This window comes from Mya arenaria, chromosome 3, assembly GCF_026914265.1.
Source record: "Mya arenaria isolate MELC-2E11 chromosome 3, ASM2691426v1".
NCBI lineage: Eukaryota > Metazoa > Mollusca > Bivalvia > Myida > Myidae > Mya > Mya arenaria.
Genome location: NC_069124.1, coordinates 24675744 through 24689989, shown reverse-complemented (window position 1 = coordinate 24689989; position 14246 = coordinate 24675744). Strand labels below are relative to the sequence as shown.

General features: G+C 34.9%; 1 protein-coding gene across 1 annotated transcript; it reads left to right on the top strand.

Moving 5' to 3' along the window:
* Positions 1-795: 795 nt before the first annotated feature.
* On the top strand, positions 796-13775 carry LOC128227765 (uncharacterized). Its single transcript, XM_052938591.1, has 15 exons — positions 796-936; positions 3417-3439; positions 5105-5209; positions 5635-5733; positions 6417-6518; positions 7500-7598; positions 9287-9388; positions 9511-9602; positions 10014-10389; positions 10792-10983; positions 11248-11362; positions 11456-11645; positions 11887-12026; positions 12393-12547; positions 13122-13775. Exons 2-15 carry the CDS (start codon positions 3428-3430, stop codon positions 13485-13487), a joined length of 2145 nt encoding a protein of 714 aa, XP_052794551.1. The 5' UTR covers positions 796-936; positions 3417-3427; the 3' UTR covers positions 13488-13775.
* The last annotated feature ends 471 nt before the right edge of the window (positions 13776-14246 follow it).

Genomic DNA, 14246 nt, shown 5'->3' with positions numbered 1-14246 from the left:
ATCAATACGTGTTTAGAAACCAACCACCGGCATAACACAATATCAAAACGTGCTTAGAAACCAACCATCGGCATAGCGCAATTAATAAACGTACTAGCAAACCAACCAACGGCATAACACAAACACAAAAATCTTTATCAGATAAGTGTGTAATGCTTGAATCCTGAAGCCTCCGAGATATCTTCAAATTGATATGGTATTTCTGCTGAATGTTAAACTTATTTACAAAATATCGTGATTGCTTGAACAGAATACGCCGAATGATATATCTGAACGATCATGTATAAATATGTATATGATCAAACAAAACATGCACAAACAATTGAATACACCTTGTTTTGTTCCAGCCTCATCTAAAACAAAGGACATGTGATATTCGTGTTGACTTTAATATATTAAATAAAAGATGATATTTCGTGCTTTTCGATGAAATATGGAGTTTTATCAGTGAAATAACAACAGTGAAAATATCATAAATGATTGATATTTTCTCTGCAAAATAGAGAATTTTTTTTTTTAAATTTCAAATTAAACTCGGTACTCATCATAAAAACCATTGTTCTTGACATTAATTCATCCTTTTTGGAATATGTAAACAATATTATTAATTGTGGTAAATCTTATCTGTGAGTAAGAGTGCATCTTTTAAAGCTTGTATTAAAAATAAGCTATTAAGTTATCACAAGACCCAAGACTTACACGACAAAACACACTTTGTAGCCTCAGCCTTATTTTGTATATAATTATTACAATTGGCGCATATCGATTATTGGTACTGCCTTCTTGATTCGGGCGGTTAAATTCGACTCAAGTCAAAATGCGCAAATTGAATCTGCGATAATTTCACAAGGTGCTAGTCGAGTGTGGCTTCATGCATCAGAGTGCACGTTATCAACATGTCCGATGTATATAACTAAACTTGGCATTATTATCAAGGTACGTGACGATTTAGTGGTGAAATATTTAATTTATTAACGTCATTCTAACATCGCGCTATGGAATTAATGGTGAAATAGTTCATTTATTAAAGTCTTTCTAACATCGCGTTTTGGAATAATGGTGAAATATTTCATTTATTTAAAGACATTATAACGGTGAAAATAGTTTATTTATGTCATTCTAACATCGCGTTATGGAATTAATGGTGAAATATTTCATTTATAAAAGTCTTCCTAACATCGAGTTATGGAATTAATGGTAAAAAATCGTTTATTAACGTCATTCTAACATTATTGATACCATTATGGAGTATGATGTGGCGTCACAGGGTCAGAATAAGCCGCCCACCTTGTGCAATAAAGCCATGCATATTTTGTGACATATTTTTACATGGAATATTAAGATTCATATAGGGCGGATATTAAATGCGGGGTCATTCAATGTGGCAATTCTAAAATTGAGCTTTGGTGAGCTGATCGGTTTTAGTAAACGAGTTCAATTTCTTTCGTATTAGATGAGCATATATTTTATATTCTTTTTAAGTCTTAAACAGTCTTAAGCTTGTAATTTATTTTGAATAACAAAAAACCTCGCTTTATAATGTCAAGAATAATTACCTTAATTATATAATGAATAGTATATATATATAATGACGTCATTTAAGGAATGAATTGCGGGGTTGATGTAATTATCGGGGTATGAACGCAATTGGGTTGGTCAATATGGGTGGAGTCCGAAGGACTCCACGCGTACTTTGGCCAACCCAATTGCGTTCATATCCCCGATAATGACACGTCAATGTTGGTGGAGCCCGAATGACTCCACGCGTACTTTGACAAACCCAATTGCGTTCATATCCCCGATAATGACATCAATCCCGCAATTCATTCCTTATATTTACACCAATAGTTCATTATTTCATTCAAGAATTGTTAAAAAATACTTCATTTCATTTAAGAAAACCTTTCAGTAATCCGTTCTTACCGATTCTGTAAATAGAACGACCCGACTGTAACCGGGAACATTTTTTCAAATGACGTCACAATAACGCGGGAAAAGATCAACCACTTGAAATCACTTTAAAACGTAAAATTGAAATACTTATGGCAACAATACATTTAAAATATAATAAATGAACACTTTTAAAAATGTTGATTTATGTTTCACGGGAGCTGCTGACACAATACAAACAATAACAAGATCAATAGTGCTCATGTATATTGTTATGCAATGAGTTACGATCTGAACATATCCGATGATGTTGCGTTCATCGATTGATGAACGCAATTGCCGAAAGGCAGTTTATTTAAGGAATGGAAATTGGGGTGTAAATATTTTATTATGAATACGTCTTTTAAGATATGAAATACAATACGCATTCAATCTTGCCGCATTGCGAAAGATATTATGCAAAACATTATCATTTTTAAGACTTCTTTTAAAGATATTAGAATAGGCGCCCCAGCTAGAAGCCGATGTGCTGTTTGCTTTAACTACAATTTACAAACAATGATTTCTTACTGCGCAGATTGGAGATTCAATGCCTCATTCGAAATCTCATTAATGATTTGAATAGAAATAGCACAGAGTAGTTAAACATTTAAAAAAGAGCTATGTAGAATTCATTAAAAGAAAACTGGAGGCTTCCGGGTGAATGCTTTAATGTATATTTTTTATCTCAATAGAAGTTTATGATGAAAACCCCCACTCTGAACAAAATTCTAAAACGAGAGAAGTAGTTGTTGAACTATCATTTGGAGGGGTGAAAGCGAAAAGGTTCTATCTTCTTCTTTATTCAAGGTCACTAAGAACCGTTTCGCACTCACCCCTCAATTTAAATCTATAAATCTGACATTAAATACCTTGTTTAATATATATATATATATTTGTATTGAAAAACTTTTACATCTGGCCCAAGTTTCTCGAAAATGACCCAGTACTTTTTCATGTACATATACTATTTCATTCCTGTGTATATGGTAAAAGGGGAATTTATTTTGGCCAAGCTTAAAATCTGATTTCTTGTTGCCAATTTTACTTAGTACAAAAAAGAGAGTGTTTTTTTCTACGGTAATCATTTTTGAGTAAAAAGTCAATAACATGTCTTGCTCTTAAAAGGTTTTTCTTTAAATCCACATAATGTATGGGAAAGTTTGCTTGTAATCGAATGTGCGTAATCTCGATGCAGATGTATGCAACATATATCAACTGTTATAACGAATGTTCGTTATCTCGAAGTACATGTATTGAAGAAGTCCCAACGACTTCGACACAGGGAGTTTTGACTGTATTACATAATTTAAAGCATTATTATGTGTATGATATAATGAATAATTTTCAACCGTTCAACTGTTTTTATATCCTATCTGCATAACTAAACGAAATACCACATAAGCTGTTTCAATTAAAATATGGTTCCCACAACCCATGCATTTGATGTTTATGAAAAAACCTTCATATTTCACATTTCATTTCAGATCCAGTGACTATGCATCCAGCGGTGCGTATTGTTTGGTTAATAAGCATTCCTTTACAGAGTATGATGCTCATGGAATTGTTTTGAACCTAGGCAAAAGCCTTAAGCAATTTTCTAATATTCAACATGTCATTAAAGTGCTATTTTTGTAAATTATGCTTAGAAACTATTACTAATTGTTCATCATTAGTTCATCATAGTTAAAGCTGCACTCTCATAGATATACCATTTTTACAACTTTTTTATTGTTTTGTCTTGGAAAGAGCAAATTATTGCGTAATTATCTACAAACCAATGATAAAAGATTGCTGACAAAAACCAGATTGCAAATTTGCATATTTCCGTTCAAAAAATAATGTTTTATGGCTTAGACCGTTACTAACGGTTTAAGAAAAATGCATAAAACATTTGAACTCAAATATAAAAATCTGCGATCTAATTTTTGTCAGCAGTCTTATATAACTGGTTTCCATGGTTTTTCGCAAAAATTAGCTCGTTCCAAGACAAAGAATAAAAAAAAGTTGTAAACACGTTCAATCTGTGGGAGTGCAGCTTTAAATGGTCTAGCCATCACGAAGAGTGTTATGCTAATTCAAAGCGAGTTTACATTTATCACATACAAATTAGAACACGCCAGTGACGACACGTAAAAACACGAAAAAAAACACGTTCTGACAGTGTTAATGCGAGCCTTCATGTTTCTATGCTGAGTGCAACTTTTACTTTGTACGGGTCAGGGTTGGATGGGTAAGGTTATTTATACTCGCACTCGGGCCTTTCCCATTCTGCGAGTGCTCCGAAAAGATTGTAGGGTTTTGGAGCATAGTTCATAGACAGAATGTAACCCTGGTTAGAGCTACCCTGGTTCTTTAACGTGCACCTGTTTATAGCACTGTCACACAGGACCTCCATTTAACGTCACTCCTGGAAGACGATTAGTATTTTTTAGTGATGCGACGGGGAATCGAACCTGCCACCCCTAGATTGATAGGTTTAGATTGTGTTATCACTAGACCACGGACCCGCCATAATATTCGGGTCTGGGTACGGGTCATAGGCGTTGCTTTCCTATAAATGATGTGTAAGCCGGGTTTAATAGTCTGCTCCATAATCAAATGTATATGTCCCGTATTTCTATTTGTTTATTGGCCATAATACATTTAACGTTTTATAGACCACGGCCTATGCGGCCTATAAGAAGCTACGTCCCTGCGGGTAGTTACGAATGCACAAAGTTTTTCGCAATCTCCCAATATCTGACGTTGACTGTTCATATGTTAGTATTAATTTTAATATACCCAATAGGCCAATATAAATTAATTATTAGATTTCCATCCGAATTCTTTTTTAAATAGGGAATGGGTGACATTTAAAAAAAAAGTTAGATGACTGTTACACCATTGCATATGTGTTTATGTTCTTTCGTATTGCACAAGGGACCATATACACGTGTTTTCCTAGTCCAACCACGAACTAGATTGCAACACATTTTTACATGTGAATGTTCTACATCGACAGCGTAGGTATGTGCATAACGTCGTTCCCGCACAGTACCGGACCGGTACGCAAACACAGACACTAGTTCTTTTTTATTTAAGTAAATACAATTTAACGGAAGGGGGGAAGAGGGGGCGGGCGTTGATAAAAATCTAGTAATTTATTGTCACCATATGTGTTGTGGTGTTGTAGGAAAGAGGCCGGAGGTTGATCGACAAGCTGCTGGACAGCAGTGATGAGGAGGTGGTGGAACTCCTGGATGTTGAGCCGGGAAATATCGACTTCTCCCTTGACAATGTAATAACAGAATGCTGTAAATTCGGAAGATAAGTGTAGTATATTAGTGGCTTGTTTTTTTGTATTAAACACTATATATATATATATATTTGATATACAGTTGAAACCCGTTGGCTCGATATTCCAGGGACCGGCCAAAAAAACTTTGAGCCTTGCGAATATCGAACCAAGCGAGAATGCTTAAATAGGGTAAAAAAAATAATGTCCTTTTTACTTCAAGTTCGAGCCAACGAGGAAATCGAGCTAAGCGATATCGAGCCAAGCGTTCTTGATTTTTTAAATATGCCATGCTTTGACAAAAATTGTTCTGTTGTACATATTTCATTTCATGTACATCAACACTTCGAAAGAATCTAACATTGCTTTAGTATCAGAACAATCATATGTTAACGAACGTAATTAACATATAATTCATTTTGTATCAGAGGGGAGACAACCCAATTCATCTTGCTGCCAGGAGGGGAAAACTAGAAATTATCAAGAAGATGGTTCAGGCTGGCGCGTCGGTGAACCAACAAAACAAGGTATCATGCCTTTATTTTCGCTTAAGACCTACGTTTGATTTCGCATCAATTCTATACATAGACTTTAATGTATACTTTTATAGATTTATTTTGTTATTGAGAATGATACTGTTTTATCTGTATTCCCCACAGGCGGCAGTTGCGTTGACATGACCCCCTCTATGGACACACCATATGGCGATATATAGGGTTTTGTGATAGATGATCATGTTCCAAATCATTTTGGTCTTGAATATTTATTTTACTAATTTTTCAAGGAGAGGGTATGGCTATAGAGTGGGTCATGTCAACGCAACTGCCGCCTGTGATATTCCCCACTCACATGGCCGCTAATATCGCCCCTAAACAGACTTAAGCCTTTTTTATATGAACTTATATGACCTTCCTTTCAATAGATCAAAAACAATCAGAATACAAGCAACATCTTCAGCCAATGAAATTGCAGATAGGCAAGCATTAAGTACTAGCCTTAGTCATTAAGAATTTCAACTTTCCCCGGTGTTTAAAGGACCGCCTACTGCCACTCATCCGATGCACATCCCCTGCGTCAGATTTTGCGTTGTCAATGTATCAGTCTATGAGGTTGTATTTTCAGTCAGTCATTCACTCACCTCGCTTATTCTTATTCATTAAGAATTATTTTCATGTCATCTAACTATAATGTTAAACGAATAACATTTCAGGCTGGCGGGAATACGGCAATGCACTATGCGGCGAAATACGGATATTTAGACGTTGTACGGTATCTACAGTCGAAAGGGGCTGATCTAAATCCCTACAATAGCGTATGTTTTTAGAAATAATATACTGCATTATATGGGTAGTGTTAACCCAAACCTAAGGTAAGCCATCCATCATTAGGATGAAAAGATGTATTAATGCATTTTAGACATTAGATTCATTGTATTATTTTTGAACGAATTATAATTTTGAATGACACCATAATGACTCTTCTATTGTGATATGATGATATAGTATTCTTTTGTATAATTATTTAAAAACATGATATATTAAACGGAGGTAAAAAACGAACAACATGATCATATAGACATTTTATTAATGCGTTTCTTAAATCATATTATGCCTATATATAAAAAGCTCTTAGTAAAACCTTATAGAAATGATTCAAACAGCACGAACCAATACGGATAAAATAGATGAGCTTGCGACCTTTCTTTAGGAGCTTTTGAATAAATCAGACATCTCGATAGTGATTCTATCCATTGAGTTTGTAAATGCAAATACTTGAATAGGTGCATAATAGCTTCTCATTAATTCCAGTTGAATAACTGCGTATTCATAAATAATAAGTTTGGCAGTAGCCATAAAAGTGTCATAAGAATGAAAAGAAATGTAAAATAAAAACGAAGCTGTGAGAGGTTTAATTTAAATCGACAGTTTTTCAAAATCAATACATACACATGTATAACAAACACGAATTTTGAGTGATATACCTTTAACTTCTTACTAAATAATGCATTTATGGAAAATATCAATTACTGATAACACGATTGTAACCGTTTAATTAATAGCTGAAAATGCAAAAGATATTAAATGATTGGTGAGTGCTTAAAGATTTACTACGATCTACAATCGTCTCATATAGTAGAAATAAGAACCACTGCTTTCGAAATTTGTTCATCCTTCTTGGTATATTTAAACTATTGTATTTATTGTGGGAAATCCTATTTGGGAGTAAGAGTAAATCTTTAATGTATTGCCAGTCGATAATGTAAGGTCTTAATGAATATGTGTGCTTTTATCAGGAAGGCGAGACCCCTCTCCACAAAGCAGTTCAAGGTCAGTCAATGGAAGACATTGAGACGCTTGTCGAGCTAGGCATGGATAAAAATATTGCGAACAAGGTATACATACACTGGTTACAATACATTAAAACCTCAGATTACAAGCGTATATTGAGTGAAATGGAACACAGTAATATCAAACTTACATTGAAGGAGGTTATGATGATTTTAAGTATGTTTGGACACAATACTGTCAATGTGTACGAGGCTTTGCTGATAAGGGGATTATTAAGATATAGGAAGTTTACGCTCCTTGTACCATAAATATCAAATAGATCCAATTTCCTTTCAAATAGACATTCAAAACTCGTCTACATAAAACCTCAAACTGGTACTTTTGATAATTTTATATTGTAAATTAAACCAATAATCCAATACATAAACACATTCCTGTTTTACGACCGAGTAATTAAGACTTGATCTATTACAAGACTTATCTCTTAAAAGAGAAACTAACAAGCACAGATCAAGTTTGGAAAAATGCCTAGTTTAGAGAGCAAGATTAGAAAAATGCCCAGTTGAGAGAGCAAGATTGGAAAAATGCCCATTTGAGAGAGCAAAATTAGAAAAAATGCCTAGTTGAGAGAGCAAGTATGGAAAATATGCCGAGTTGAGAGAGCAATTTTGGGTATCAGCCAAGTTGAGAGAGTATGTTTGGAAAAAAGCCGAGTTGAGGGTGCATGTTTAGGTATATGCCTAGTTGAGAGAGCATGTTTGGGTATATGCCTAGTTGAGAGAGCATGTTTAGGTATTTGCCTAGTTGAGAGAGCATGTTTGGGTATATGCCTAGTTGAGAGAGCATGTTTAGTTATATGTAGTTGAGAGAGCATGTTTGGGTATATGCCTAGTTGAGAGAGCATGTTTGGGTATATGCCTAGTTGAGAGAGCATGTTTAGGTATAAGTAGTTGAGAGAGCATGTTTGGGTATATGCCTTGTAGAGAGAGAGCATGTTAAGGTATAAGTAGTTGAGAGAGCATGTTTGGGTATATGCCTAGTAGAGAGAGCATGTTTAGGTATAAGTAGTTGAGAGAGCATGTTTGGGTATATGCCTAGTAGAGAGAGCATGTTTAGGTATAAGTAGTTGAGAGAGCAAGTCCAGGTGTATGCCTAGTTGAGAGAGCATGTTTGGGTATATGCCTAGTTGAGAAAGCATGTTTAGGTATATGCCTAGTAGAGAGAGCATGTTTAGGTATAATTAGTTGAGAGATCAAGTCCAGGTGTATGCCGAGTTGAGACAGCAAGTTTGGAAATAAACGCCTAGTTCAGAAAGCAGGTTTGGAAAAATGCCTAGTTGAGAGAGCAAGTTTGGTTATATGCCTAGTAGAGAGAGCATGTTTGGGTATATGCCTAGTAGATAGAGCAAGTTTGGGTATATGCCTAGTTAAGAGAGCACGTTTAGGTATAAGAAGTTGAGAGAGCAAGTCCAGGTGTATGCCTAGTTGAGAGAAAAAGTTTGGATAAAACGCCTAGTTGAAAAAGCAAGTTTGGAAAAATGTCTAGTCGAGATAGCAAGTTCGGAAAACTGCTTGTTTATGAGAGACCAAGTTTTGGAAAACGCCTTGTTTATATCAGTGAATTGGATCTGATTAATACACTTTAAAAGTTACAAAAATTTAAAATTCAGCATCTTCAAAAAAGGTTCTTTATAGACTGTCCAATTGAATGACCGGCCCATGGGATGCTTAGAAAAGGGCATGCAGTAGTAAAAACACCATGTAATAATTCCATTGGTTACTTTCTTCGAAAGGTAAATGGCGACACACCTTTGCACACGGCATTGCAGACTGGAGCACAGGAATCGATGGAAGCATTGCTGATCGTGGGAGCAAAAACAAACGTGCTTAATAGGGTTCGCATCAGTAAAAACTAGCAATACCTTGTAGCAAACAGTTTATTTACTGAATGTATTACATTTCATTTCTTTAAAAACACGTATACATATGTTAAAATACGATGTTTTCCCCTGAGCAGGACGGTAAGAAAGCTGAAGAAGTTGCAAGAAACAATGTGATTAAAGACAGTCTTCAGGTTTATGCGACCTTGTTGCTGGCTATGGATTCAGGGTACGTGTTACAACAAAACGAAATACGTAATGCTTTAAAAAAAAACAACTTTTGTTTAGGTATAATCACTATAATGACTATTTACTGTTTTATTTTATACATGTCTACAATACCGGTATTATTTATCGATTAATGTATAAATGATGTACAGAATAGAGACTTAGAAAAAGCAATTTGCTTACTTCTCAACTCTAAATTGCAAGTGTTTGTCTCAATATGTTCGATTGCTAACTACAGAGACAGCTTCAGTAGTATAATGTATATTCGTTATTAAATGTATTAAAATATATTCAAAACATATCAATTAGTAATTACCTCTTACACTTGTTCTTTCGTCCGTAAAATAATAAATGAAAACAACAACACAAAGATATTGTAGTTTATTTTCGTATTTTGCTATATTCATTACAGTTACGTTATGGCAAAAGGAATGAAACTTACTAAGAGAATGGTTTCAAGACCATATAGAGTTGATCGAGTGGGTGTTCTTATTGAACACATCGATTTGCCAGGCAGTTTCCCCACCGGGTTTTATTGTCGAAGGGAAAGGGCTGAAAATGCAACAGTTACTCTTCAAGACAACATAGAAGAGTCAATTTTCAGCGATGTGTTTCACATTCGTATCTATGATGTCAACAGAGACTGTCATGCCAAGATTTATCTGCCTATTTACAAATTGCCAAGTGACAAAGAGGAGGTGCTGATACGGTTCATAAACTGTAATTTCAAGCCAAAGAGGGTAGATGCAGTACAAATAGACGAGGCTAGTAACGACTCGAACGATGCTGTATGTTAAATCACTCTCTCTACTCTAAAATGCATTTTTATTTGTTTCAGACTTTGTGATATTTTATCTGCTCTTCTTCTTCTTCTTTGTCTACTACTACTACTACTACTACTACTACTACTACTACCACTACCACTACCACTACCACTACCACTACTACTACTACTACTACTACTTCTACTACTACTACTACTACTACTACTACTACTACTACTACTACTACTACTTCTACTACTACACTACTACTACAACTACTACTTTTACTACTATTTCTACTACCACCACTACTACTACTACTACTACTACTACTACTACTACTACTACTACTACTACTACTACTACTACTACTACAACGACAACTACTATTTAATACACTGGTAAAGTTAATGGATAATATTTCAGACGAAATATTGTCCTTTAGAAGTCAAACTGATTCCGGAGACTACTTGTGTATGTGCAGTCTACGTTCGTGCGAAAAGGGAAACGTGTTGCATTGGAGAAGACAAGGCTATGATAAAGTCTGAAATGAATGAGCATTTCTCCCTAGACATACCAAAAGGGGCATTCGAAGAAGAAACTTCTTTGAGTCTGAAGGTATAAAGTACTATGTTTTTGCAAAAACGTTGAACATTTTGCACACTAATCTCATTTCTTTTGGACATTAAAATAAGTTAAATTTTGTTTGAAAATTGTATTTTAAAGGTGTCATGAAGTTATTGTTTTTGCACGGATAAACCTTTTCAATCTGAGAAAAAAATACAGTTGAAAGTTAAGTATAGTTTAATTCGGTGTATTCATGATATCTTATTGATATTAAAAAGTAATTTGTTCCTAGTTTTTTGGAATTATATGATATAGGTGTACGAGACAAATACAGAGGATGATATGGTTCACATTTCTGAAAATGAAGTCGCTAAAGAGCAGTCTGTCAATGCAAATATTCTAACGGATGTGTATCAAATACTTATAGACGGTATGTTGAAATGTCTTTCAAGGATTGCGTGTCGATTTAAATGCTGACTTTAAATGCCTATTGAAATTTTCTAACATTACTCTTTTGTAACAGGAAATCAACCAAAGAAAGGAATCACTTTGCAAATACCCATGGACAGAGATCTTGAAGGTGATGATGAACTAGTTATTGCAGCTTTAAATGAAAGGTCTCTTTCTAATGAGGAGGATGCCCTTGAGATCATAGACGTGCCACCCCAGATAATCTCAGGGAGCCTGATCGTTGAAATATCTCACTTCAGCATGTATATATATTGTATTTAAACTTGTTGTCTGACTAGGGGGTTAATCTGGTATTTAAGAATAAATATAGTATAAAGGATTTTCTATGAGAGGTTATTCCAAACGGGTTTTCTGAAATTGTTAAAAACAAACCTATGTTTTACACTAGTTATACGTGATGTTTCAAAATTATTATAATCATCTTATTTCAAGACGATTACGCCATGAATACTATCTATGAAAATATATACATGCTCTTTTTAGTTTTGTTGCCACGTGGAAACTGAAGGTTGAGGCAGAAACAGACAAGCTGGAACTACAGAAAGCAATATGCGATACATTAAAAAAGAAGAAACCTGCGTCCTTCTTCGCTGTTGTCAAAAAGGTTATTGAGGACGATCAAGGTAGTCTTAAAGAAGATGAAAGTAATATAGTTATGAGTGAACGTATAAAAACTTATCCTAATGATGCAGACGAAATGAATTAAAAACAGAATTTGTTTTGAGTCCAAATAATTTTTACGGTATTCTCTTAAAGTTTCACTGGTGAATGTATTGCAAGCTTTGGGTAAGATTGTTGTTACAGAATATCACAATAGAAGGCATTCTTGCGCTAAGCTCTCGGCAATTCTTAACTAGATCTCTTGAATCCGTATGTTAGTTTTTATAAAATGCGAAAAATCACCCTAATTATCTTACTAGTAATACACAAGACAATATTATTCTCGGTGTTTGATTCAAGACATCTGAAAGACAGTATACTTGTTGCAGGTTTAAAGCACGTTATGATAGTGGAGTGTAATGTAGCCAGTAAAAGCCAGAAGAGGTTAGATTCGTGGGTCGAAAAGGGTTTCGCAGCTCGGAACCAAATGGAAACTGGTTCCTTTATGATGTGCCCCTCAGATACGTTTTTCGTTACGGTTGAGGTAAGGACAGAGCATGATCGATCGAAATACAAAGTACAGTCTATCTTGAGCGCATGATTCTTTAGTGGTTTTCTTAGCCTCGCAAAATATGTTAATACTCGTTTATCGCAAATTACTGACGTCCAGTGATACCAAAACACTGTTCTTCCAATCCTGGCGTCTAAAAAAGAAAGTGTTATTGTAGTTTCAAATAGTGAATTTAGATACTACACAGGGTTAAGTAAAATAACCGACAGTACACAAACCAAGTTGAAGACTAGTCTAAATAAGTATCGACTTCAACTTTTGCCCTTAATTGTAAAATATATACATGTATGCAGTTCTTTTGCAGCATAAGTAATTTCTTACGTATGAAGTGAATCACGTAATTTTGTCAGCTAATATCAAACATCTTTCGTTGTTTGATTTTATTTTATACAAGCTGAATGTTTGACTGATGGCTCGTCCCAATCGTGACGACTCGGCCTTCTCCGGAAAGCTTCGGATAATGTTTGATAATGGCCGAGGTGTTCCGATTGGGCTCGCCAATGTTATTTCCATTGTATTTAAAATGGCTTTATGTATTTTTATTAAGGGAAATGCAAGTCTGGAGAACTCGGATGGGAGAGAGAGAAAAATACAATTCTTTCCATGTAGAAATAGCTTCCAACCGTACACTCTAACCCTAAATCAAGGCATATATGATCCAGACGAGGCTTACTGCCATGCCATCATATCGCAGAAAAAAGGTATTGAAACGGAGGAGGTAACTCGCCTACGGGTTAAGATGACCCCTCCACCAAAACCACCATCGCAAAGAACTCCGTCACCAATCATATCGCCAATTCCGCCACCAACAACGTCTCCCTCGCCAACGCAGACGATACCACCTCTACCGTTGCCAAAGCCGCGTTCTGATACCATTTACAAACGTCCTGAATTTTTATATGTTGACTACTGAGATTGACCCATTTACCATATAAGTTCAGAAAACATTTGTGATATGCCATTTAAAAAAAGTTATTGACAGTTACATTTATCTGTCAATTTGTATATTACTGTGTAAGTAAGTATAATATTGACACAGAACCGAACGGATCCAGGTTAAGAGTGCAATCTGTTTGTTGCAGAAGGACTGACTTTAGCGTTACGTCATAATACTTCCGATTTTGGCAAGTATCCCTTTATTGAAACACTGTTGTTAATTGTTACATGAGGAATACACTGTGAATAAATGAAATATGTTCTAGTTTGTAGTAGGTAGTCCTAAACATTCACATGTGATCAAGAAAACATTCATTCAAAGCCAAGGTCAATTTGTATATAATTTCAAGTCAAATAATGTTAATTTGTGAGCTCATATTTTAAGTGGAGATATCTTTCTTACGCATCAAATGACCTCCCTTTTATTGGCTAACAATGCTTAGATGTTGTATTTTAAGGATATGTATCATTGTCATAGTGTACATATGCGGTAAAAAATAACTGAAATGTTCGTCTCAATAGTAAAAAGTTTGTAGAAAAAGTAAATGTTTGGCCATGATTTACCATCACATTGAAATGGATTTGTGCATTCAAATGGAGTAAAAATACAATCACTCTTGTTTGTAATATTATTCTGTGCAAGTTTTTATGTGATACATTTTATTTATTTTCTGTTTGTTACATATTTTTCTTAGGCATAAAGGGAACTTAATCAAATGCATAATTACTTTATTCA

Coding starts and splice junctions, on each gene's coding strand:
- LOC128227765 (XM_052938591.1), top strand. Junction 6,519..7,499: donor ATCTAAATCCCTACAATAGC/GTATGTTTTTAG, acceptor TGCTTTTATCAG/GAAGGCGAGACCCCTCTCCA. Junction 11,363..11,455: donor GTATCAAATACTTATAGACG/GTATGTTGAAAT, acceptor CTTTTGTAACAG/GAAATCAACCAAAGAAAGGA.